At 40.7% G+C, this 27,094-nt stretch overlaps 1 protein-coding gene across 1 annotated transcript in view; it reads left to right on the forward strand.

Moving 5' to 3' along the window:
- LOC133507720 (band 4.1-like protein 1) overlaps positions 1–27,094 on the forward strand; it is a 101,456-nt gene that overhangs the window by 63,196 nt on the left and 11,166 nt on the right. Inside the window, exons 13-20 of the mRNA XM_061833065.1 lie at positions 862–897; positions 3,708–3,857; positions 7,271–7,357; positions 13,744–13,794; positions 21,351–21,707; positions 21,968–22,096; positions 26,430–26,483; positions 26,744–26,839. Coding sequence (XP_061689049.1) covers positions 862–897; positions 3,708–3,857; positions 7,271–7,357; positions 13,744–13,794; positions 21,351–21,707; positions 21,968–22,096; positions 26,430–26,483; positions 26,744–26,839 — 960 coding nt within the window. The remainder of the gene's footprint in view (positions 1–861; positions 898–3,707; positions 3,858–7,270; positions 7,358–13,743; positions 13,795–21,350; positions 21,708–21,967; positions 22,097–26,429; positions 26,484–26,743; positions 26,840–27,094) is intronic.

Raw genomic sequence — 27,094 nt, forward strand, 5'->3', positions numbered from 1 at the left:
GCGAAATGTACGCGGAGCGAAAATGAACACGTGGAAGCAGAGGGAAAATGAACACGCGGAAGAAGCATGGATGGGAAGTTTCAGACTGGCACGGATGTAGAAAAATTCCATTTGTTTTTGTATTTCATTCGCTGTGTTCGACTTTGTGAGACGTCCATAGTGAAATGCAGCGGAGTGAAAATGAACACGTGGAAGAAGCATGGATGGGGAAGTTTCAGATTGGCACAGATGTAGAAAAAGTAGAAAAATTCCCAAAATTCCAAAAATTCTACACACATGCGCATTTATCCGAAGGGGACTTTTCAGCACAGGGGAGCGCTCAGACCGTCACACTGGCCAATTTGGATTTTAGTTCATTCACTTTTCTCATTCTCAGCTCGCTCAGAATGTCATATTTGTATTTTCTATGAACAGTTTGAAAATGCCCCTACATATTTCACTACACTGGGAGATGAGGCAAACGGACTTCGAAAATGACAGTGTGAAAAAAAGTTTGCCTCCCATTCCGAATGAAAGTGATACGTTTTTGTGTTCTTCTTTGTGCCAGCATCCATACTCATGTTTGATAAGATTTATTTACTTTGAGAAAAAAGCGAGGGCTTAAAATAGGGGGGAACTCGTGGACTAGCGTGAATACGGCTAACTTTTTTTTTTTTTGGTACGCTGTCATGATCGACCAAAACTGCCTTGATCGCAATCAACCCATTAAGCACCTCTGATCTACTGCTTTTGCTTCTTTCTTGACTGCAGTGTTCATATATCCCACTTTGCAGTGTTCATGTAATGGTGAAAATTTCAAAATCAGGAGAAGTTTTGCTTTCTTAACATGAGTTTTCTTGTTTTTCACTTGCTGACAAAAAGGAGGAGGCTGGGTCACCAGTTGACGGTAAAAAGGAGGTACACTGCCCGGTGATTTAGTCTCTTTCTGCATGCTTGTAACTCATCAAAGTTGTTTGCAAAAAAAAAAAAAAAAAAAAAAATCGATACTACAACTGATTCTATCATTTTCTTTTCTAGCCAGTCATCAATTTTCTATCCCATTTCTTAATAAGGATTGTGAGAGGCGAATTACACCCTGGACTGGTCACCACATACTGTATAGACATACAATCACATTCACACCAGTAGACAATTTCAAGTCTTCAACTAACCTAACATTTTTTGTGGAAAGTGGGGGTGAACCGAATACTCTGCAATTAATAAAACATGTAAAAAGTGTGAGAGGAACATGCTAACTCCCCAATTGAGGGCCAGAGCCAAGATTCATATTCCAAATCCAAGCCACCGTGCTAACATTTTTTTCTGTCAAATATAAAACACAGGTGGGAGTCACAAGCAAATATCAAGTCAGAACCTTCAAGTGTCAAGCAAGTTGCAAATCACTGCGGGTGAAAAAAAAGAAAAAAAAATCAAGCACGTCAACTCGAGTCCTCACTAAATTGCAAGCAATCCGAATCCAGTAGTCAAGTCATATAATCTTGCTCCAGCTAGAACATATATCGGAGAGCTAATGGAATAGTTTTTCACAAATCATAAAACTAAATAAAATATTCACAACTTTTAAAGTGAAATGAACAACAACTGAGATCACGATTGATTAAATTAATTGCACTGAATTGTTTTAAAGTTGGATTTCAAACTCAATTTAACTGAACTTTTTTTTTTTTTTAACGAACTATGCTGTGTACTTTGTGATACAACTACAGCTCTTAAAAGAACACCCTTAAGCAAAAGCCTAGTCGTTTTTTCCGTTTTCTGTTAATACAATTAGATGTGTATCTCATGAGCTAATAAAGAATGAAAGAGATTCATATTGAAGGGAAGAATACATGACATAAAAATTTTGCAATTTGTCTAAAAAAAGTAATGTGAATAAAATTGCAATTCCTCCTGTGTGGTGTACTTTAATGAAATAACTCAGTCAGGTTTGTTAATTTATTTAGAAACGCTGACTGTGGACAAATGACTGTCATTAGATTAAAGGTTATGTTTCATATGCTGCAGTGTTTATTTTAATTCTTTATCACAGAGCCAACACAAGAGGTAATATTTCGTGAAACATCAATAAACAGAGACTTTCGCGTGCCTATAAAATAAAACAAAAGGTTCGGACAATTATCACAAACTGTCCCACCTCTAGTTACGTTACTTCTGTGGACTGAGACGTTCACAGTCGCATCATTTTCATCGTGAGTCTTCTCCATTGTCCTTTTCCAACTTAGCAGTGTCAGTTGGAGCAGGAGGCCACACCCGAGCACAAACAGGATGGACAGGTTCATGTCTTCAACCCCTCCCTTGTACTTTTCCTGTTTGTGCACGTCTCCTGCATCATATTGTCCCCAGCCACATCTCATTCAGATTTGCATCTACACCATCTGTTATAAGCTTATTATGAGAGAAACTGCATCTCTAGCATTCACATGGAGACTCAACCGTTTGCATGTTTTTGGGCTAATGTTTGTTCCATGTTTTCTGTGTACAAAAATGATCAGAAGTAACAAGAAGTTGTACTGTTTAAGATGTACATTGATGGCTCACTCTCTTCATCTTCTACTATATAATTTTCAGATGTACTTTTAACCAATAGCTTCAAAGTTGTGCTAGTAATTAGTTTTTAATCATTACACTTCAACCGAGTATATTTAAATATATATCTCTATATATATTACAGTTGCTCTTAGATAATATGGGTTAGTGACCTACTATGGTCCTTTAAACAATAGTGCAGTCTCAGTAGGATGTTACTGGATTTTAAAGCACAAAAAAATGCAAAAAACATTGTTGACATAGATATTGTATACGAAAATGTAATGGTGGTGATAGCTTCCAGACATCCATAAAAGACAATCAAAACATAAGTTGATTTCAGAGATGATGACAATAGAAAAACAAAGATAATTGATAATTACAATTATTCAGTCAATTTTAAAAGTGAGCATTGACTCTGTTCTTCACACATTCAGATAGTAATCTCTTTAGACCTGTACTCTGCTTGGTTGTTATGGTAACAAAAGATGTACTAGGAATTTGCACCTCAGGGTGAGGTGAGCACTGTCTTGTTTTCATGAAACACTACCGCCGCCGTCCCCACAATAACAATAATAACAAGCACATGATTTCAACTAGGATAGTAAAAATGGATGTTAAGTACGCTGTATTTTTTTTTGCCTTTGAATATTGTTATAAAAGAATGTCAGAGACCTTTACAGTTCAGTATATCTGATATATAGTGTATGTATCTCTGTATATAATGAGACATTTGTTGAGAAATCCTAAAATTAAGCAATAACCTTACCATGTAATTTGATGCTGTCTGCACAGAGGTACATTGATAAATGTCACACTTCAAAAAAATGGAAAATCCTGCTGACACATTCATCATCACATCGAATTAGCCATTGTTAGGTTTCCATATCACTGTGTGAATGTGCAGATAATGGCATCAATTGCTAGTTCTTCTAGGTTTATCAGAAAAAACCCCGTTGTGTGATCTTGTGTGTGTTGTCATAAGATTCATTAGAAATATTCGAAGCAATACTAAGCTTAATTTCCATTAAAATAGTCTATTCTGGATTAGTATTTTGTCTGAGATCTTACAAATTTCTTGTGAGCTCAGACACTCGTGATGAGTTGATGTGATGTTGACGGCCTTCTAATGTATACTTGTCTCTTCTTTTGTCTTTCACCTTTCACACATTTCCCTCCAGTTTCTGAATAAGTCACAGGACGTCTTGCTGAAGCACCAGGCCAGTATCAATGAGCTAAAAAGAGCCCTGAGGGAACCCAACAGCAAGCTGATGAGCCGTGAGAGACTACTGTCATCCTCATCGCCACCCGGCACGACAGAGAAAAAGCCTGTGAGTTGGCGCTCTTAAGCGGGTGGCGAATAAAGTTTTTGACACATAAAGTTGACCTCTTCAATATCTCAAATTCAGTAATCTTTGATCCATTCTATTTCGTCAACATGCATTCCTATTGCAGTAACCATTAGGCAGTCCATATTGATGTCCACAAGAAACTGCCTTTCAACTTTGTGTTCTTTCTTATCTATAAATAATTAAAAGCCTAGCTGAGTTATTTGTCCAAAAATACACTGTATGGAATGGAAAGGGCAAAACCTTTCCCACCTCTTCTCTACAGTTAATAATTAAGAGTTGAGCTCTTTTGTGCGTAATCTACTACATTTTTCATGGAAAGACACATTCAGTAAATTTGTCGTGTCATTTTCATCAGACTGATAAAATTCCTGATTTAATATTCCATCTGTGTTGTGCTCAAATGATGCTGACAGTAACTCAGAAGTACCTGAATGTGACTGACAAGTGTCCTTGAGTGAGACACTGAAATCCTTGCTGTTCATCATGCCTATTTTCTCAGTAAATGATAAATGTTGATGCGGCTGCGACAGTCAGAAATTTGACACTGTCTTGTTGCGTTTTTGTTCTTTACGTGGGTATTTGACGAAATGTTACAGTGTAATGTCCTTTTGACACTACCACACTGAACAGTATTGTTAAGCGTAGTTTTTCCATTTTAGTTTCAAGATGTAAGATGGACTGCGTATGGCTGGTGACCAGTGAGGAAATGCGATACAGAAACTGGATGGATGTGAGATGTAGTTATGGGAAAGGGAAGTGGAGGCTAGACTCAGGACAGAAGACAGAATTTGTGAGCAACAGTATGATTTCATGCCTAGAAAATGTACAGCGAAGAAAATAAGTCTTTGAACACCCTATTACATTGCAAATTCTCCCACTTAGAAATCATGGAGGGGTATGAAATTTTCATCGTAGGCGCATGTCCACTGTGAGAGAGACAATCTAAAAAGAAAAATCCAGAAATCACGTTTGATTTTTTTAACAATTTATTTGTGTGATAAATCTGCAAATTAGTATTTGAAAACATGTCCATCACCTAGAATTCTAACTCTCAAAGACCTGTTAGTCCACCTTTAAAACCTCCACTCCCTGCATTATGCTGAATGAGATGCACTTGTGTGAGGTTCTTAGCTGCATAAAGACACCTGTCCACCTCATACAATCAGTAAGACTCAAACTTGTAATATGGCCAAGACCAAGCACTGTATTAAGGAGAGGATGACCGCGGCCATGTATTGTGAGATTTTGGGGAACAACCTCTTTCCCCTCAGTCAGAGCATTGAAGATGGGTTGTGGCTGGGTCTTTCAACATGACAATGACCCAAAGCACACAGCCAGGAAAACCAAGGAGTTGCTCCGTAAGAAGCATATAGCAGGTTCTGGCGTGACCTCGCCAGTGTCCAGACCTAAACCCAATCGAAAATCTTTGGAGGGAGTTGAAACTCCGTGTTTCTCAGCGACAGCCCAAAAACCTGTCGGAGCTAGGGAAGATCTGTGTGGAGGAGTGGGCCAAAATCTCTCCTGAAATGTGTGCAAACCTGGTAAACAACTACTTTGACCTCTGTAATTGCAAACAAAGGCTACTGTACCAAATATTAACATTGTTTTTCTCAGATGTTCAAATACTTATTTGCAGCTGTATCACACAAATAAATCGTTAAAAAAGCATACATTTTGATTTCTGGATTTTTCTTATATTATCTCTCTCACAGTGGATATGCACCTATTCTGAAAATTTCAGACCCCTCCATGATTTCTAAGTGGGAAAACTTGCAATGTTCCAGGCTGTTCAAATACTTATCTTCTTCACTGTATCACAAATGCATTATTTGTCTTGAGGGTGTTGATGGAGAAGTCATAAGGAGCTACATTGTGTCTTTGTATATCTAGAGAAAGCTTGCAACAGAGAGGAACTCTATTGTATGCAGACGTCTGAAATGTCAGGGAAGTAGGTGTGACAGGAGTTGATGGTGGACATGGGACAGCATCAGGGATCAGCTCTGAGTCCCTTCCCGTTTGCAGTGGTGATGGATACGCTGAAAGATGAGGTTAGACTGGAATCCCCATGGACCATGATGTTCACAGATGACATTTTTAATTGTTGTGAAAGTAGGGAGCAAGTGAAGGAAAAGTTAGAAAGATGGAGGCATGCATTGCAAGGAGAGCAATGCCGACTAGCCGAAGTAAGACAGGATATACTGTATGTGCATAAATGAGGGGGGTAGAAGGGGAAGAGTGAGGCTACAGGTATACAGGTATGAGAGAGAGCGAGGATGGAGGACCTTAAATACTTGGAGTTAACAATCCAGAGCAATGGTGAGTGTGGTAAGGAAGTGAAGAAATGGGTCCAAGTAAGTTGGAACAGCTGGTGGAAGGTTTTTGTTGTGTTATGTGACAGAAGAGTCTCTGCTAGGATGAAGGGCAAACTTTATTGAACAGTGTTGAGGCCAGCCATGATGTACAGATTTGAGACCGTGGCACTGAAGAGACAACAGGAAGAAGAGCTGGAAGTGGTTGAAATTTTTGTAGAAGGGTGCTGAGGATGGAGCTGCCAGGCAAAGAGCAAAGAGCAAGAGGACGACCAAAGAGAAGGTTTATGGAGAGCAAAGAGTGAGAGGAAGACCAAAGAGAAGGTTGATGGATGTTGTGAGGGAAGACATGAGGGCTGTGGGTGTTCGAGAGGAAGATGCAGGAGATAGGCTCACATAGAAAAAGATGATGCGCTGACCCCTAATGGGACAAGCCTAAAGGAACACAAGAAGATAAAAAGGATGAGCTTTCATCGTGTAATTAGCTGACAGGCGTCAGAGCAGGTTTGTGTTTTTAGATACTATTTTTACGGCTTTGATTTTCTGCAAAAAAAAGAAGAAATAAATACACACACACACACACACACACTTTGGGCTTATATCACTTTGGGCCTCATCACTTTTATGTTGTAAATAATATTTTCCCTCCCAGTCATTGGACCCTACGATCAACATCACTTTGCTCCCACTAAAGAAGGCCCTGCTGGTTGGGATCCAGAATCTAGCTGCTTGAAGGCAGACGCATAAGTATGGGAAACATCAGCTTCGGGGCAGGAGCGAGCCCTTCCCAGGCTAAGGGGTGGTTTTGGGATTGACCCCAAGTCTCGGCACTGAACAGATTTTGTCAAACTCATCCATTGGAGGCAGTTGCATTAGTAGTTGGCCATTTGCTTGACAAATGATTTTGGTTTATTTTTTTGGAAGTTGTCAAGGAAAGGATTGCACATCAAAGTTGTTTTTGATCTCACAAGAATAATTATGTTTTCATAATATTTCTTTCTTTCATGAGCTTTCACTTTTTACTCACTTCAGAGTACTAATGAGTGTCCTTCCTTCCCTTTCACCTTTCCTCGTGCTGGGCAGCTGTGTGACCGAGTGGTCGGAAAAGACCCCATTAATAGCCCGTCTGTTGAGGGGTTCATCCTGAAGAATGTCACGACTTCACCTGAGGTTGAATGTTTCTCAATTATTCTTCATGTGAATTATGTGACACCCTTCATACCATCTGTAGCTAGGTGACATCACTCCATCATAGGAGTAAAATCTCATGAATCTAAAATCACATTTACCAAAATTCCCATCAATCATGGAGATTGTATAATTTGGAGTTATATTTGGCTTGTCTAACTTTTTTTAATCTATACCAACATAGGGCTCTGAGGATTGGGTATTGATTGAACACCCAGAAAGTTATCATCAAGACCATGACTGGAAAGGGAAAGAAAATAAGTCTCACACGTCTGATTCCTCCTGGGACAAAAAGAAGCATGAAAAAGAGATAAATTTCTCCAAGATGATGCATATTGATCTAACGGACTTTGACAGAAAAAAAATGAAACGCAACATTGACGAATTTCTATCAACAAAATCATCCAAAGAGGCAGCTGGCTGGTATGAGCGGCGGCCCACTAACAAAGGTTGTTTTCAGATTCAATTACCTGGAAATGCAGACTCATGTCAAGATAAATCTCCAAGCAAACAATCTGAAGCGTCAAGTTCTGAACCAAAGGACAGTTTGACTTTGAGCTCGCATCTGATGAAGGAACACACAGTTTCAATGCAGGGAAAAAAGAGGCCACCCCAAAGCTTAAACCTTGGAACACCTCCAGAACTTGGCCACGAGGAAGGTCTAAGTTATTCTACTGAAAAGGAAAATGAGGGCTTAGGCTCAGACAAAAATTCTGAAAAACGTTCTGAAACACCAAATGATTGTCAGTCAGCAAAGATAGTGTTGGCAGAAGATGATAAAAAAACACAAAATAATCAGCCTTTCAGGGCCTACGAAGATAGCATATTGGAGGATATCATGGCAGGGGAGAGAAAGGATACTTCCAAACAAGATTCCCAACCAGTCATACAAACCTTGAACCAAGTTGGGCTGTCAGAAATAAATGGCCCCGCAAAGATAGATCATGAAAATCCATTAGTTGGTGTAAAAGGAGAATGCTTAAAGAAAATAAGAGGAAAGGGCTTTATTGACAATAAAGAGCTAGCAGAGGTAAAACTGCGACAGGTCAGAACAAATGAGAAAAAGATAAGTATTTCTGAAGGAGAGGATTTTGAGAGTCTAATGGGAGACATACGTCAGAGGACGTCTCTCCACCGACTGTCAGGCAGCAACCAGTCAGAAATCACGAGGATTGTTCCTATAAAGCCAGAGCGATCAAAGAGCACAGCCATTAAGGATGACAAGGACAGGGCAGGACACGATGAGCAAACACGTGTCTTAAGAAGAGAATACCGCTGGTCAGTCGGCTCTCCAGAAGGATCCTCAGACCTTACATGGACTGATGCCTCTACCCTCCATCCCACATTTGAAGTAAATTTAGAGAAAATCTCTAAACATGAGAATCCCGATGACAATTATCCTCCGTGCCATGGATCCTCTGAAAGTCAGATGTTTGCCTCACCTCTTCCCAAAATAATTCCTCCAGCTCCACCAGTAAAAACCAAGAAGGCCCGGGAATCTGGACTAATACTGCGGAACAGCAGGAATGGTGTCAGAGAGCAGAGCCAGGAAGCGGTCAAGAAGAGATACTCGGTAACTGTGCTTGGCATATGCTTTTCAGTCAGTGGAAGTAAAGCATTGCATGAGCTTCTTAAAAAAATGCACGCTATTTTCTTTTTTTCCCTTCATTTTCAGTCCCTTTCAGTTCAGTACAGTCATCCATCTTTACTCAATGTTAAGAGCAGTAGGGATGATCCTTTACCGTTACCTTGATGGCACATCAAATACTAGCCACCCAAACGAATCACCCTACCATTCAATGCACCCCTTTGTCGCAAATTTGTAAAGCTCACCTGTGAATTCTAGAAAATGCTAAGGATTTTCATTATTCTTTTTTTCTTTTTATTCACACTTCCCTCTGTCCTCAACTGAAAGAAACTAACAATAGTGGGGTTCATTTCTATGTTGTAATTAAGTGCTATTTTGGTTCCATAGATGTAATTACATTTTCTTTGTTGCCATCACTGGTCTGTGGTTGCATTAAAAAAAAATATAAAGAAAAAACAGGCTCTCTTATGGCATTAATCCTGATGCTCACTGAGCCAAAGTTTTGTGAGATATGTTGAAATTTGACATGTTTATGTATGATGATTCGACCCCTGGCAAACATTTGAGCCATGTTTTCTCAGAACAGGTAGTTGGTCAAATTCCAGTTTGTTCAACCTTGCAGTTGTTCATCTTTAGAGGTTCCACTGTAGCAGATAATTAAGGCTCATTTTTTATTGTGTTAAAGCGTTACCAGTTTTTGCTGAAAGATACAATGCAACATTATTTAATTGCATGTTGCAAACTATTATACTGTCCCACAAGTCAAAAAAGTGATTCCCCCAAATAGACCTCGTGCACGTGACGTCACCATTTTTATGCTGTTATATTGCCAGTCAAAAAGAGCTGCTCGACAGTGTGGGTGACATTGAACCGGAGCAGAATATACATATTGCCCGAGACTTCTTGTGCTGTTGGTTGTTACAACAGAGGAGACAGATATTAAAAGAGATCATTCTATGGAATACCAGCTAAAAAGATGGATTTCGGCAATTAAATGTGATGGATGGTGCCCAACCAAACACACACCACTGTGTAGAAATCATTTCATTTCAGGTAGAAATTATTCTTCTCAATCTCTAATTCCCAAGAAGCATTTACAATGCCAAATTGGCTCATTTGAGAACAATGCATATTACAAAAAAAAAAAAAAAACGACAAGGAGTCGTCTCCAACATATACGGAAGCATGCTGCGGCCAACCTCTCCCCAACAGACTTTTTTTTTTTTAATATGCATTGTTTTCAAATTAGTCCAATGCGTATTTAAAAAAAGAAAATAAACCGTCCCTCCCACAGAGGTTTACATAGGTTAACATGTGACCGCAATACGCTTCGTGTATGGATGAGCCGACTCCGTCTTATTTTTTTCCAATGGATTGTTCTCAAATGAGCCAACTTGGCATTATAAGTACTTCTTTGGAAACACTACGGAGGAGCCAAATCGCTTGTCCTCTTTTTATTTTTCCAATCATAGTTGATGAATACGAGTTTGTGTAAATATTGGTATTTGTATTGAATACTAGCTGAAAAGATTGATGGATTCCGGCAAAGGTTAATGTGTCACAAGCTGTCAAAACCGTCACAATGTGGGATTTATTCCTGATGAGAACAGATCCAGCAACAAAGTATTGCTATGTGTCCAGACTTTTATACGCTTTCAAACCTTTCCGTGTAAATCTCGACAACATACTCACCAGATCCATGTGTATATCCAGTTGTCCAAGACAAGCGGAAGTGAATTAACAGTCCAATTTCTCATCGGCGAAAACCTCGATTTTGGCATTAAATACGGGTCCTTTATGCCGAGTTTATCTCATTTTTCCATGTACCGTCATTTATTTTTACCTTCTAAATGTCCGATGGTATCGGACAAGACTCTAGGCGTCGTGCTACAGGACATATTTCCGTGTCGTCTCCACCCAACTTAGCATTGAGCAATGCTTAGGTTGACCGGCAATATGGCGAGGTAAACAAAAGTCACGTGATTTTATGACGTAGGTGCACGAGCTCTATAGAAGGTAAACAGATTTGTCATTTACAGAAACCAAGCTTCCTAAATTACAGATGAAGTGAGTGTTTCAACACACTTCACTGAAGAACTACGCTAAAAAGGGATCAAGAGAATTCAGAATTTGTTTGATTCTACAGAGAATTATTCATCTATTATTCTTTGTAACCTCACCTGGAAAAAAAGATAGCACACAGGTTCTCTGTGGGTTTAATACCAGCAGGCGGTGAGCTGTCAGACACATAGCTCTGTGCTTTTCTGATTTGGTGCTATCATTCCGATTTGGTGCTATCATTCCACTGTAGTTATCATGATGAGCATGCGTGCATTTGGCACTCTAATGAAAAGAATGTGAAGTGAATAGACTAGACACCTTTCAAAATTGTCTAAAGTCCAACTCTTACCACATACATATAAGATTAAGCAGGCATGATAAAGTGTTGCATTGGCTCGCTCTGCATGAAAATGACATAACGTGCAAGCATCAACCAATTCAAATCACGAAAATAAAATGTGGTGTGCTTTCAACACCTAGATCATTTTGCTTTTCAACAGGATGTATCGTTTTTGTCATTTTAAAGGTACTGCTGAAATATGCTCATTACAGGTTGCATGACTCCATTGTCTGTCCTTTAATTCTCGCCAGTATAAAAACAATTTCTTTCCACACTGACACACACACAGATTCATTTTTTGTAATACATGTATAAAGTTTGAGAACTGTGTTAAGATCTAATGTTAAAAAAAGGGAACAGTTACTGTAAATCCTTCATCCTAGATCTTAAAGCTACAATCTGTGATGTCTGGTGTCCACTAATACTGGAGTTTAGAATTACATCCCTTCAATATGAAATAGGCTAAATGCTTGTTTGGCCTCCTCATCCACCTTCCAACCCCGTATGCTTTCTCCTGTCATTTTAAAGTGCTGCCAAATGATCCAGTTCGGGAATGTATTGGATAGCCACCGCATATGAAAAAATAAATATTGAAAAATACAGCAAGATGTGTCAGAAGATGATTTGGCTTAATCGGCATTCTATTTTCTACTTTCATAGTGGCTCAGGTAAAAATGACTTTTTTTTAACATAAAAGTTATCAAATAGTGTATTATAGCGTCAATGAATTAAATCAATCATATTTTTATAGTAATTGCTAAAAGTGTGTGATTTAAAAATAAACAATGGAAACCCGCTTCATTAACCAGTGGAAGTGGCTGACACAGGAGTGGATGTTTACTCCTGCTTGCTTCCAACTCTGAAAAGGTTGATCCTACACTTTACTAATCTCAAGTGAGTGATTAAAAAAAAAAATACAAATCCTCCCAATCCCAAATGTTTCGAAAAAAAATTGCCCAATCTTGCATGTTTTTTAAGATCTCCAATCACGGTCACTCCCAACCCGACAGACCTTGATCCCAATCCCAACTGAGCAAATTTTAGCTCAGTGCTGAGGGGAAATGTTCAAATATCAATTTAATTAAAATTAAAATTAAATGTAACTGCATGGTTTCCATGGTCATCACGGTTTCAAGAACCATCAACTACCTTTTCATGTTTTCCACTCCTCTCAATTCCCACAATTCCCACTTCTGTTGATTGAAAGTGAAGTTCACATCCATCTAAAAAAATGTCAGCCTCCAATACACAGTAACAAAGATACAGGCTGATTGAACTCACAACAACCCATGACCAGGATAAGAAGTGTAGATAGTCCTCCACTTGTCTTTTTGCATGTCCCCGGTTGGACAATGGATGGTCTCATGGGGGCTCTCCTCTGAGACCTGGATCTGTGGATCAGTCAGATCCTGGAAACTTAATGGTTGTAGTGATGGCAGTATTGGATGAGGCGATACATTATGAAGTTGCTGGGGTTGGGAAACAGACAGTCGAGTCAGTAGGATCAATTTATTTCTCAAATAGTGACATGTTTCAACATGGCCCCAAAAGGAATTCATGGCTGAGGGTCAGCATAGTGATCCACTGTGGCAAGAACCGTTCACACAATGGGTCTCAGGATCTCATGGAGGTCTGTGTTCCCCTCCAAGGTTATGCTAACCCAGATAATCATTAACTCACCACAAAATAATTCATGCTGTAGAATTTGAATGCAGTATATGTGTTATTCACATCTACCGTTCCTTCTTGCACAACAGAATGGATAGCGGCCTCACTTCTGTGTTGTTGCCATCCAATGGCCCTCTTCACTTCTCGTAGCATACTGACCTATATCTCTACTTTTGATATTGTCCTGAGGGACACAACTAAACTCCTGGGCATGGTGTAGATGTATGCTATCATAGGATCATCATTGCAAATATGGAAATCTCCAGGAATCAGCCCAAAAAAAGAAAAGATGGAAGTATTCTGTTGCCATCACCTGCAAATCCATTCTGGAAAAAAAATTGCTGTATTGGAAATGTATTGGTCCACGTTTTGTCCACTTTGTTCAACAAGATGTAAAATAGTTATTTTTTTTAAACTTTTGTATTTTTCCAATCTATGGGTTAATGACCCAGAGGAATGATTGACTTGAAATTCAACTATGATTGTTGTGTGTTCCCTTTATTTTTTTCTGCTCCAGCACCTTTTTGCTGTCATAACAGTATGAACATTTCAGTTACATCATTACCAGAACCAATTAGTTAATTTATGTTCATCGCCTAGAAAACGTAAGTATTTGGGGCCCAGTCACAGAGTGACAGAATGTGTGATTTTAACAGCCTGATTCCACTTCACCTTGTTCTAATGTTCTCTCTCTTCTGATTCAACCTACAGGAACCTACCTCTTCTCTCTTTGTTTATGATGACCCATTTATTGATGCCAAGGTTGTTTATTAGTATTCAAACTCATTTTTCTGTATTCCACTCCTCATCTCTACCCCTTCACTCACATTATCTCCAAGTAACTGCAGCAGATTCCTACTCTGAGCCCAACATTACTTAAAAATACCCCCTATATATATAAATCTCAAGAGGTCGTGGACATGATGATTAGGAGAAAGGTTTTGTGAGTCCAGGAGACCAGGTGGAAAAGCAGTCAGGCTCAAAATTTAGGTGCAGGGTTTGAGTTATTTTCCCATGGTATAGATGGGAAGAAAAATTGAGTTAGGGTCATTTTAAAGGAAGAGTCAGCTAAGAATGTCTTTGAGGTGAAAAGAGATATCAGACTGAGTTATTAGTCTGAAACTTGAAATTGAAAGTGCTATGTATAATAGTGGCTATGGCCCGCAGGTAGGTTGTGACCTAGAGGTGAAAGAGAAATTCTGGAAGGAGTAGTTCTGAGCATCCCAGACACAGAGAAACTTGATTGTAATGGACATGTTGGTGAAGGAAATAGGAGATATGAAGAAGTGATGGGTGAGTGCCATATCCAGTAAAGGAACTTGGAGGGAGAAATGGTAGTAGACTTTGCAAAATGGATGAAAATGACTGTAGTGAACGATTTTTTTTTTCCCAAGAAGATGTGTTAAAATACGATTGCTTTCAAGATTGGAGGTAAAACACAAATAAACAAATAAAAACAGAATACAATATCACCTTCAACATATATTTAATTGGATAGACTACAAAGATATAATGTTATTGTTTTTAGCAAACAATCATTCATTTAGAATTCTATGGCTGCAACATGTTCCAGAAAAGCTGTGACGGGGCAAAAAAGACTGAGAATGTTGAGGAATGTTTATCAAATACCTTTTTGGAACTTCCCACAGGTGAACAGGCTAATTGGGAAACGGCGGATGCCATTTCAAAGGATCCTCCCTGAATTGTTCAGTCATTCACAAGCAAAGATAGGGCAAGGTTTACTGATTTGTGAACAAGTACGTGAGGAAATATTCCAACAGTTTAAGGACAAGATTACTCAATGTACAATTGCAAGGAATTTAAGGATTTCATCATCTATGGATTTCATCAAACGGGTCAGAGAATCTGTAGAAATCATTGCATGGAACCAGCAAGGACGAAAACCCACACTGAATGCCGGTAAACTTTGATCCCTCCGGCACCACTGCATCAAAAAGTGATGTCAGTGTGTAAACGATATCACCACAAGGCCTCAGTAATACATCAGAAAACCAAAGTCGGTATATAGAGTTCGGCACTACATCCTTAAGTGCAACTTAAAACTTGACTATCCAAAGCAAAAGCCATTCATCAACAACACTGAAACACTGCCGGCTTCTCTGGGCCTGAGCTCATGTAAAATGGAATGATACAAAGTGGAAAATAATACTGTGGTCTGATGATTCCACATTTAAAATACTTCCATCCACTTTCTAGGCTGCTTATTTTCACAAAGTTTTCAGAGGTGCTGGAGCCGATCCCAGTTGTCAACACGCAGAAGGCAGGGTACACCCCGAACTGGTTGGTAGCCAATCACAGGGCACATGGAAACAGACAACTGTCACAGTCACACCTAGGGGCAATTTAGAATGTCCAATTAATGCATGTTTTGGGGATATGGGTGGAAACCATAGTGCACAGAGAAAACCCATATAGGCACAGGAACAACACACAGGAGAAGGCTAGGATTTGAACGCCAGTCCCCACAACTGTGGGGCCAACACTCTACAGCTGCTCCACCATGCCACTCACATTTCAAATTGTTTTTGGAAATTCTGGACGTTGTGTCCTCCAGGCCAAAGAGGAAAATGACTTTGACTGTGACTAAGGCATAGTTCAAATGCCACCATCTGTGATGGTAAAGGACTGTGTTATTGGTAATGGCATTGGTAAAGTTACCAATCTGTGAAGGCACAATTAATGCTGAAAGGTATGTACAGGTTTTGGAGAAACATATGATGTCATCCAAGCAATGTCTTTTTCATGGACATGCCTGTTTATTTCAGGAAGACATGCCAAACCACATTCTGCACGTGTTACAACAACGTGGCTTTGTAGTAAAATAGTGCGGGTGCTAGACTTGCTTGCCTGGACTCCAAACTTGTCTTCCAACGAAAATTTGTGGCACATTATGAAGTGCAAAATATGACAATGAAGACTCTGGACTATTGAACAGTTTAAGCTTTCCATCAAGCAGGAAAGGGAAAGAATTCTACCTCCAAAGCTTCAACAATTAGTCTATTCAGCTCCCAAATGCTTATTAAATGTTAAAAGAAAAGGTGATCTAACACAGTGGTAAACATGACCCTATCCCATCTTTTTTGGAATGTGTTGTAGCCATAAAATTCCAAATTAATGATTATTTGTGCGAAAGTTCATCTATTAAAACTAATATGTTGTCTTTGTAGTGTATTCAATTAAATATAGGCTCAGCATGATTTGCAAATCATTGTATTATGTTTAACACAATGTCCCAATTTCATTTGAATTGGGGTTGTACATCTTGTGCAGACACTGTAATGTAAAGGAGGTTACAAACTGTAAAGTAGTAGAGGAGACTGTGGCCAGACAACATAGGATGCTGGTGTGTAAGATGACTGGTGGTGGGTTGAAGATTGAGAAGATAAAGGGATAACAGAGAACCGAGTGGTGGAAGCTGAGAAAGGAAGAATGTTGTGAGGCCTTTCGTAATGAGGTCAGACAGCCTCTTGGTAGACATGAGGAGCTCCCAGAAGACTGGACCACTAAAGCCTAGATCAAGGGTGCCCGGACTTTTTTACCCCAAGTTTTACTTTTCAAGCAGCCAGCTTCTCACGATCTACCGGGGAGGGAGGAATGTATCTGCCACACCTGAATGAAGTGACGAGATGGATGATAGGCTGACGTCAACGTTCCCTCTAATTTTTAAAGTGTCTGAGCAAACACACTAAGCCCGTGAGTGCTCCCTTTGACCACTGTGAGCACATCAGACATATGCACTATGGTCAGATCTGTCACCCATTGAAGTTACATGGCTCATTAAAAGATTCCGATTGCAGAATTTACATTCCCATCAGAACATTTTTAAGAACAATTTTGTGTTTTTTTCAAATTTACAATAAAAATTTCAACAAACAAAAAAATATCATTGCTAACCAAGGCAACTCTGAACTGTAATTAGAAAGGTTGCTTCCAACTTTATGTAATTTTTTTTTATTCCACAATGATATCCCCGTCTGTTTTTCTTGGTGTAAAAGTGAATTATTGCTTGCAGAATATCATTAGGAATGCATGTTGAAAGCTGAAAGATGCTACCAAACAGTTTTAAGATTAATGTGATGTTGCTTTTTAAAATAGAGAATCTACTTTTTGTGCACTGTATTGGCTGTCCCAAGGTGGAATTTTAACATTACACACCATCTTATCCTGCACTTTCTACTTTGGCTTCAGACCAGACCTTTCTCACTCAGAAAAGAGAAAATCTCATCCAGATTCACCACTTTTTCTTTTATTATTTACATACTCCGAGATTCATGGCATCTTTAAGCAACATTTATTTTTTTTACTTTTGCCATTATTATCGAGAGTAAACATAAGCAGTATATCTAGCTCGTCTTTACTCTACGTTACCCAAACTGTGTTGCTCACTAAAGCACCGGTGGTGGGTGGTGCATAAGGACACTGTCATTAGAAAAGAAAAGAGGTCAGAGAAGTGGGACACTGAGAACAACTTGGAGAGGCAAAGGGAATACACGTGACATAGCGCAAAGGTAGAAATGGCGAAGGCCAAACAAGAGGCAAATGATGATGTATGCCACGGTGGAATTCTAAATAAGTAGAAAATGAACTGTATAGGTTGGCTAGACAGAAGGATAGCAACAGGAAAGATGTGCAGCACGTTGGGGTGACAAAGGAAAGAGATGGAAATGGTGGTGCCAGTTTTGACACAACAGGCTCAACAGAAGGGGTCCAAGAACTGACCCTTGAGGGACTCCAGAAGTCATTCCCATCTGTTGAGATTGAGCACTTCCAATGGTTACAAAGTAGCTCCTTTCCTGTTCAGCAGTATATTATGATCTACCATATCAAAAGCTCCACTGAGATCCAACAAGGACACCTTTCCTGAGTCAGTATTCAACCTTATATGTTTTACCACTTTGATAAGAGTGGATTCTGTACTGTGATGAGTTCAGAAACTTGATTGCAATTTGTCAAAAAGTCCATTTAAATTAAAGAAATTGCTGAGTTGATTAAAAATAACTTTCTCAAGAATCTTGGCTATGAAAGGGAGATTTGAGATGGCTCTATAGCTTGCTAACATGGAATCATGGAGTGCTCTGGTTTTTTTTAGAAGAGGGTTAACAATAGCTACTTTAAGAACTTTGGGAGACTTGCCAGACTGAAATGAGCAATTGATTATTTGCTGAAAATTAGCTAGCACTGACTTCACAATAGTTTTGAGAAAGTTAGATACTGAGTCGAGAGAGCTCGTTGATGGTTTCAGCTTTTGAACAGTTTTCTCTGCAGGTTTTCTATATCAGATTCTGACTATAATAGCGTTTTCCCTGGGGTGCTTGACATGTAAAATCATTTTATCATTTTCATATGCCACTTGTTTAGCCTTCGCCACCTCTACCTTTGCCCTACGATGCATCTCAATGTATTTCTTACGATTCTCCTCAGTCCTCTCCGTGTCCCACTTCTTCTTCGCTAATCCCTTTCCTTGAATGAGTTCCTGGGTGGCACGGTGGCTCAGCTGGTAAAGTGTTGGCCTCACAGTTCTGAACTTCTGGGTTCAATCCCAGACTCGCCTGTGTGGAATTTGCATGTTCTCCCCGTGCCTGCGTGGATTTCCTCCGGGCACTCCAGTTTCCTCCCACATTCCAAAGACATGCAACATTAATTGGACACTCTAAATTGCCCCTAGGTGTGATTGTGAGTGTGGCTGTTTGTCGCAATGTGCCTTGCGATTGGCTGGCAACCAGTTCAGGGTGTACCCTGCCTCCAGCCTGTTGACAGCTGGGCTTGGCTCTTGCACTCCCCTGAGGATAAGCAGCAAAGAAAATGGATTAATGGATGGAGTTCCTGTATTTTGGGGTTCCACCACTAAGTCTTCTTCTCCCCTTTCCTACCAGAAGACACCCCAAGTACTCTCCTGCCTGCCCCTCTGAATACCACATATTTTACAATTGAAAAATCCCACGGCACCCCAACAAAAGTAAATGTCACCAAAAATGGATACATTAATTACTGTATGTACTTCCTGCCATTTAATAGAAGACGATTTTGTTCTGTCTGTCATTGTGCCTCACTGGCATAAATAGATAATAAAGATACATTATTTCTTGGAAATAATTGTTTTTTTTTAGCAATTACATAAAATTGGATAACTTCCTATGGCACACCTGAAGAGCGCTTACGGCACACTGTTTGGGAATCACTCACCTCTTTTCGACAGTCAACACAACATTTTTCCTTTGTCCATTTCTGCCACCTAATTCTCTGCTCTTCCTTTGTCTTCTTAATCTTCCTACCCGCTACCAGAGTCATTCTACACACCACCACCCTATGCTGTCTCGCCACACTCTCCCCACCACTACCTTAAAGTCGGTAACCTCCTTCAGATTACATCGTCTGCACAAAATATAATCTACCTGCATGCTTCTACCTCTGCTCTTGTAGGTCACTCTATGTTCCTGCCTCTTCTGGAAATAAGTATTCACTACACCCATCTCCAAGTCCACTACCATCTGGCCCTCAAAGTTCCTTTGCTGAATGCCGTACTTACCCATCACTTCTTCATCGCCCCTGTTTCCTTCCCCAACATATGCATTGCAATCTGCACCAATCCAATTCTCTCTCTGTCTGCGATGCTCAGGACTACTTCATCTAGTTCCTTCCAGAATTTATCTTTCAACTCGCAGTCACATCCTACCTCTGGGGCATAGCCGCTAACCACATTATACAAAATACCCTCAATTTCAAGTTTCATCATCATCACTCAATCTAATACTCTTTTCACCTCCAGGACATTCTTAGCCAGCTCTTCCCTTAAAATGACTCCATTTCTCTTCCCATCTACTCCATGATAATATAATTTGAACCATGCACTTAAACTTCTAGCCTTACTCCCTTTCCACTTGCTCTCTTGGATACACAACATATCAACCTTTCTCCTAATCATCATGTCAACTAACTCCTGAACTTTTCCCGTCATATTCCCAACATTCAACATCCCTAAACATAGCTGTATGGTCTGTGTCTTTCTCTTCTTCTTCTGCCGATCCACTTAACTCCTCTTTTTTGTCTTCGACCTACATTATCTGAAATACTACCTACGCCTTTCAGATTAACATTTCCGGGTGTGGGTGTAGGAAGCCCGGGCCACAGCCTAACTGTTAAGGAATTCGTATGATGAACGCTCAGATATGTGTGGCACAGTTTTACGCCGGATGCCTTGCCTTTCCTGACGCAATCCTCTGCATTTATCCGGTTTGGGACCAGCTGACAGGTAGCACAATAGTGTGCTTCCCAACATGCTGAAGATAATCAAAAAGAAGAAGCAATCAAATAAACTCAGCACATGAGATAACACAATTCACATACTACCTAATGTGGATGGAAGGGATTCAAACCACAATGGCCCACACTCTAGTAGTTGAAGGTTGAGTACACGATTAATGTTTGGTCCTTATACTCTACGTAGGTAATGTTGTTAGCGCGCTAAGCTAACTTGGGTCGAGCAGCTACAACGCGAACGATATGGCACCAATTTGGGTACTAATATTTGCTAAGTTAAGACTTGTAAAATTTCCTATAAGTCCTCACAGCCCTCGTCGTACAAGTTATGAAATTACTGCTGTTCGATGTTTCTTCAACAGTCATGAACTGATCACAAATGCGTGTCATCGATATCAAGCTAAGCTAAGGAATACATGGCCAATAAGCAAGTTAAGTTGATGTTTCCACTCGCCCAACTTCTTATGAGTACTCACTATCCTCATTGTATACGATACAGAGGTTTTGCAGGACGTGTAGATACTAGTAATTGATATTTTCCTCCTCTGTAAATATTAGGCGGTTTTGTTGGTAGCGGTCAGAGCTAGGCTAACTTGGGCCGAGCAGCTTCGACGCGAACGATACGGCTCCAATTTGGGTACTAAGGTTGCACAGATGGTGGTTTTAGTCCAATGAAGTCGTCGCCAGGAGCGTCCCACGTCGAGTATTCACAACATTTGGTCCAAAATCAGCAGGATTTATTGAATTACGATAGGGCTGGTCAGAGGCTTCTGTATAACCTGCTAACAGTTTGAAGGCCGGAAGCAGTTCCAAAGATTTTTTTAAGATTTTTTGCATTATGATTATTTTTTTCCAGGCACAACATACGGTACATTTGGGGGTTTTTCTCACCACAGTGTAATTCCTATAGCGCAGTGTGTGGATCTATGTGAACCTCGTTATGCTTTCAAGCCCATTACATTTCACTGCCATCATCAGTTGAAAGTGACAGTTTGTACAATAATCTGAGAGTGGTGACTCTCTATCTGTACCCATCCCAGAAGGAGCTCAGTGACAAGAGGCCCCAGACGATTGTAGTCCCAGAGGAGGAACAGGAGCAGGACACTGTGGCCTGCATGAGAGAGGCCAGTCTAGGCATTGAGCGCAAGTGCTCCAGTATGACGATCAGCTCCACCTCCAGCCTAGAAGCTGAGGTCGACTTCACTGTCATAACTGACCTCCATCCCTGCATGGAGGACATGACTAAAGGCGTGTCCTATTCGGGAGAGGAGCAACAGCCCGAGGTGGGACGGGAGGACTTTGAGGAAACATCTAGGTTCTACTCTGCACGTCTAATGGGCCAAATGGACAAATCTCCCATAGAGGAGAAATTTCCCGAAGAGGGACTGTGTCATGAGGTAGACAGATGATTTTCATTGTTCATCTACATCACCTCAAGGATCCATCCCACCCAGTTTGCCTTCTTTGTTGGTGTTTTCTGTTTATGATTGGCCTTTTTTCATTTATTTATTGATCCACTCTTATCATTGTTATCAAGGTGATTTTGCATGTTAATTACTTTCTCATTTGAATCTGTCATTCATTAAGTTCCCCACTTGTTACATTTCTTGTACAGATCTTGTTGTTTGATCATAATATTTATTGGGGGGTTTTACAGCCTCCTGTGGCAAGAAGAGAGCCCAGTGCTGTGACTATGGCCCAGATGCTGAAGAGGGCTGATTCCAAGACAGAGTCTCACTCAAATGGGTCAGAGGATCAGGCGACTGTCACACCTGTCTCACCACAGGTAAATAAATACAGATACATACTATTGCATACTGAATTTACCCAAAAAAAAAAAAAAGTTGAACAATAATATTGTTTGCAAAGTTTCTGTGGGATGTTGAATCAAACCTTCAAGTTTCATTTCAGCTCAAATGCTTTGTTTTGCGTTTTTAAAGAAGATATGTAGCCTTCAGATGGAATGGTAGACCAGTGGTAAGAGCATTTTGCTCACAGTTCTCAGAACCGGGGTTCAAATCCTGGCCCCGCCTCTGTGGAGTTTGCATGTTCTTGTGGGTTTTCTCTCGGCATTCCGGTTTCCTCCACATCCCTGAAACATGCGTGATAGGTTAATTGAAAACTCTGAGTGGCCCGTGAGTGTGAGTGCAAATGGTTGTTTGTTTCTGTGTGCCCTGTCATTGGCTGGCAAGCAGTTGAGGGTCTCCCCCACATGGGCTCCAGCACTCCCATGACTCTTGTGTGGATACGCATCTTAGAAAATGGATGGGTGTGGTCTTCATGGTCTATATTTCACCGACAACTTGCCTTCATAGATTTTTTTTTTGCATAAGTAAATTGACAGGCAGACTTTTTGAAAAAATATTACCTGTAATCATTTATGAAGAATTTGTAAAGAACAAATTACATTTGGAACACCCCTTTTTCATCTCCTAAATCGAACCGTGACCTTGGCTTGGCGTAATGTAGAGAGCAGACGCGGAGAACCAAATTTACTGGATAGCTGTTGTGGAACCTACTATACTATAGAATGGGAGTAATTAGTCATATTTAATATATTCTTACTTTAGGGTAGAATCCCCCTTACCTCAAAAATAAAAAACCTAATTAGAATAATAAAATGACTGGAGACACTGTATAGCTTTGGACAAAGGAAAGAGTACTATAAAGTGGGAGTATTCACTCCTATCTATAGTAGCTGTCATCTATAGTAGCTGGAATCCAAAGGGGCAATTTAGAGTCTCCAATTAATATTGCATGCTTTTGAAATGTGGGAGGAAACCAGAGTGGCCGGAGAAAATCCACGCAGGCACGGGGACAACATGCAAACTCCACACACGTGGGTCCAGGATTGAACTCAGGGCCTCAGAACTGACAGGCCAACGGTTTCGAGCTGATCCACCGTAGCTTGTATTGTAAATTACTGAAATGTTTAAGTGATAGATGATCATCTATTTGATCTTGCCGTGTGTGCTGGTCAACCAGTATTGTGCCATTTATTGCAATGCCATTGTTTATATGAAGACAATACAGTTTAAATAAATGATGAATTAATTTTCTCTTAAAGACTGATGTGTTTAATGCAGCTTCAAACTACTGATGTCAGAGCATATGTTCCAACAATGACTTAGGTCATCCGATATTGTAGTAGAAAATTAAGCACCCCAAACTAAGCTGAGTACTGTATAGGCACCTGTGGTAACCCGAGTAGGTACAGTACAGTGTTTAAAGTGTTTATTTATTTTTTTTTCGTTTTTTTTTAATGGCAAAGGGCAAGCTGTCTTTTCTGGAGTACTCTTCACCCGAGTGTCCAAGACATGTGGTCTCAAGTCTGATGACATGACCACAAAGTCGACATCATGTCCTGGTGCCAGGTGCACAGTTTTCCACCCCTATGCGTGAACATGGTGTTCGTTATGGACAATCCGTGAAGAGCACAGAAGTCCAGTAACAGAACACCACTTGAGTTCTGATCGGCGGGGCGGCGATCTTCCCAATCACGCCTTTCCAGGTCTCACAGTCATTGTCCACGTTGGCATTGAAGTCCCCCAGCAGAATGATGGAGTTGCCAGAGGGGGCAGGCTCCAGCACTCCCTCCATAGACTCCAAAAAGGGTGCGTACTCTGCACTGCTGTTTTTGGTGCATAAGCACAAACAACAGTCAGGACCCGTCCCCCAACCTGCAGGCGGAGGGAGGCTACCCTCTCATCCACCGGGGTAAACCCCAACGTACAGGCGTCGAGCCGGGGGGCAATAACTATACACACACCTGCTCGGTGTCTCTCCCCGTGGGCAACTCCAGAGTGGAACAGAGTCTAACCCCTCTCAAGATGAGTGGTGCCAGTGCCCAAGTGGTGGGTAGAGGCGAATCCGACAAGTTTGAACCTCTCCACCTCATGAGCACAGAAGTCCAGTAACAGAACACCACTCGGGTTCTGATCGGGGCGGGGGGTCTTCCTCTCAATCAGTCCCAGTCCCCTAGCAGAATAATGGAGTCCCCAGAGGGGGCACTCTCCAGCATTCCCTCTAAGGACTCCAAAAAGGGTGGGTACTCTGAACTGCTGTTTGGTGCATAAGCACAAACAACAGTCAGGACACGTCCCCCTACATGCTAGTAGGGGGACGGATAAGGATAAGTACCCCCTCTCATCTACTGGGGTAAACCCCAACGAACAGGCCCCGAGCAATAAGGGGGGCAATAAGTATACGCACACCTGCTCAGCGTCTCTCCCCGTGGGCAACTCCAGAGTGGAACAGAGTCCAACCCCTCTCAAGATGAGTGGTGCCAGTGCCCAAGTGGTGCGTAGAGGCGAGGCGAGTCCGACTAGTCTGAACCTCTCCACCTCACGCACCAACTCGGGCTCCTTCCCTGCCAAAGAGGTGACATTCCATATCCCTAGAGCTAGTTTCTGTAGCCAGGGATCGGATTGCCAAGGTCCCCGCCTTTGGCCACCGCCCAGCTCATATTGCACCCGACCCCTAAGGCCCCTCACACAGGTGGTGAGCCCAAGGGATATCAAAAAAATGTAAAGATTAAAGTTGTTCAACAATACTTAAATGTTGTGTTGAGCAAGCTGATGCAGCATTTCTTAATTGATACGTGCTTGTGTTGACCAGAGCAGGAGAGGACCACTGTGTGTTTTGATGTTGATACCATTTGTAGATGATCTCATTTATTCTTCAGTGAGAGAATGTTAGAAGAAAAGATGCATGAAGAGTAGCATGCTCCTTGGGTTAGCTTTTACCCTATGGTGACAGCTGTGCTTCTAAATATAGGTGAACCACTCCCACTTTCTCCTGTTGGCTTGAGCTTCTAAGCGTGACCGCTGCTTCGTAGGCTTTTGCGTCTTGTCGAGAGCTGCAATCAGAAGCAGATACTGTAACCAATCATGAGCATCATAGTTACGAACTCAAAGTCACTGGATGATTGTAATTTTAGGAAGTGCTGGCAATAATATGCAGAATTTTTTGAGGATTTTGATTATTTTTAGTGTTGAGGGATGGAATTCTGTTCAAAATATCCATGACTTCCAATGCCAATGCAGGGGCAGGAACCGCTGCCGATCAGTAACCCGCTGCTATTGCTGTTGGTCCATTGTTTCCCCATATCAGATCAATAAACATGATGTCATTTTTTCCCAATAAACAGAAAAAGACAGCTTGCGTGACTTTTCAAACAATGCGTTGCTCAAGTTATACCTTGTGTCGCTGTTATTAATATGAAATTATGTGGTTGTCTTCTTTCCTCAACAAAGAATTTCAATGATTCATTCCCGCCACCCTCCAAAAAAAAGGGCAAATTAAAAAAGTTTCTTGATCACTATTTTTTACTCATTATTGTCTTAAAAAAGCATCCAGACTTTAAAATACCCTATAGGCTAAAATTACACTTCAGAGTATATAGTAGTTCAGTGAAAAATTACTCACCCTCTGTGCTTGATATGTCCGGCTGTGACAGGCTTTGAAAGGCATGAGTGGGTGGGTCAAAGTTTATCAGAATTTAAAATATTTAATCACAAAACAAGCCTGTATGTCCAGTACTATGGAATAAGTGCCAAGGATCACAGGATTCGGTTGGTACTTTAAGGACTGATACTAATTTGTGACACTAGTTTTATCGAGACAACAAACATTGGAAGTTTTGGAGACAAAACTAGAGAGACCAGAATGAGATGTTTAAGAGATGTGACAATGGATACATTGGTAGAAGGATGGTGGAAATGGAGCTGCCTGATAGGAGGCAAAGAGGAAGACCAGTGGGCTTAGCTGGACCCTGTCCCAACTTACTTTGGGTGAGAAGAGGTACAATGCATCCTGGACTCACTAGTCAATCAAAGGGAACAAGCATCCACCCTCACTTTCACAATTCCGGGTGATTTAGCATGTTCAGTGAACCTAAAATGCAGTTTTTTGGGATGTCAGGGGAGACTGGAAAATCTATGTTAATAACGTACAAATTCCCATGTTGCGGCCCCTGAGTCAAGATGAACCCAGTCAGGCAGATCCCGCTAATCAGATGCACTGGTTACCAACAATTAATTCAGAACTGTATCGAAAATTTTTTGTCCATCTTCACATAATGATGTATCTGAAGAAGATTTGTGATTTCCTTCCAACAGAGACTCTCCTTCACCCGAGATACTCCTTTTAGCCTTAAAGAAAATGGATCACCGGTAAGCATTTGATAAGTAATGACTACTTTATTTATCAATGAAATGGAGTGTCTGTTGGTTTGGTCATGATCCTTCCATTTTATACCTATAAATTGTTTGTATGTGAATGTGTTGCTGATTGGTTTGTAAGTCCTGTAATTGATCCCTGATTGGTACCAGAAACGGCAAGACTGGATGGGTGGATGAATCCTGTTACTTTGGGATATTTGATTATTTAACATCTTATCAAATTCCCATTTACTCATAAATATGCTGTATAGGTAAAAGCCTGCCCTAAAGGTAAAGATTCTATTATGTCCCCACTGAGCATCACTGCAGAAAGTGTCACCACTGCAACCACAACACAAGTTACCAAGGTAAGTTCCTACATCAGTCACAATCAATATACCATTATTTGTTTCTCACACATAGTAGGGTGAACTAGCAGGTAGACTACCATGTAAAAATGCAAAAATCCTGGTGGGCTCAAATTGCTGGAAGCCAGAGGTGTGGACTCAAGTTACATGCCTTGGACTCGAGTCAGATTCGAGTCATGAATTTGGTGAGTTTAGACTCGACTTGACAATATGTTACAAGCCTTTGACAGCTTTGAGTTCGACTTTGAACAACAA

The sequence above is a fragment of the Syngnathoides biaculeatus genome, chromosome 10 (genome assembly GCF_019802595.1).
Source record: "Syngnathoides biaculeatus isolate LvHL_M chromosome 10, ASM1980259v1, whole genome shotgun sequence".
Lineage (NCBI taxonomy): Eukaryota > Metazoa > Chordata > Actinopteri > Syngnathiformes > Syngnathidae > Syngnathoides > Syngnathoides biaculeatus.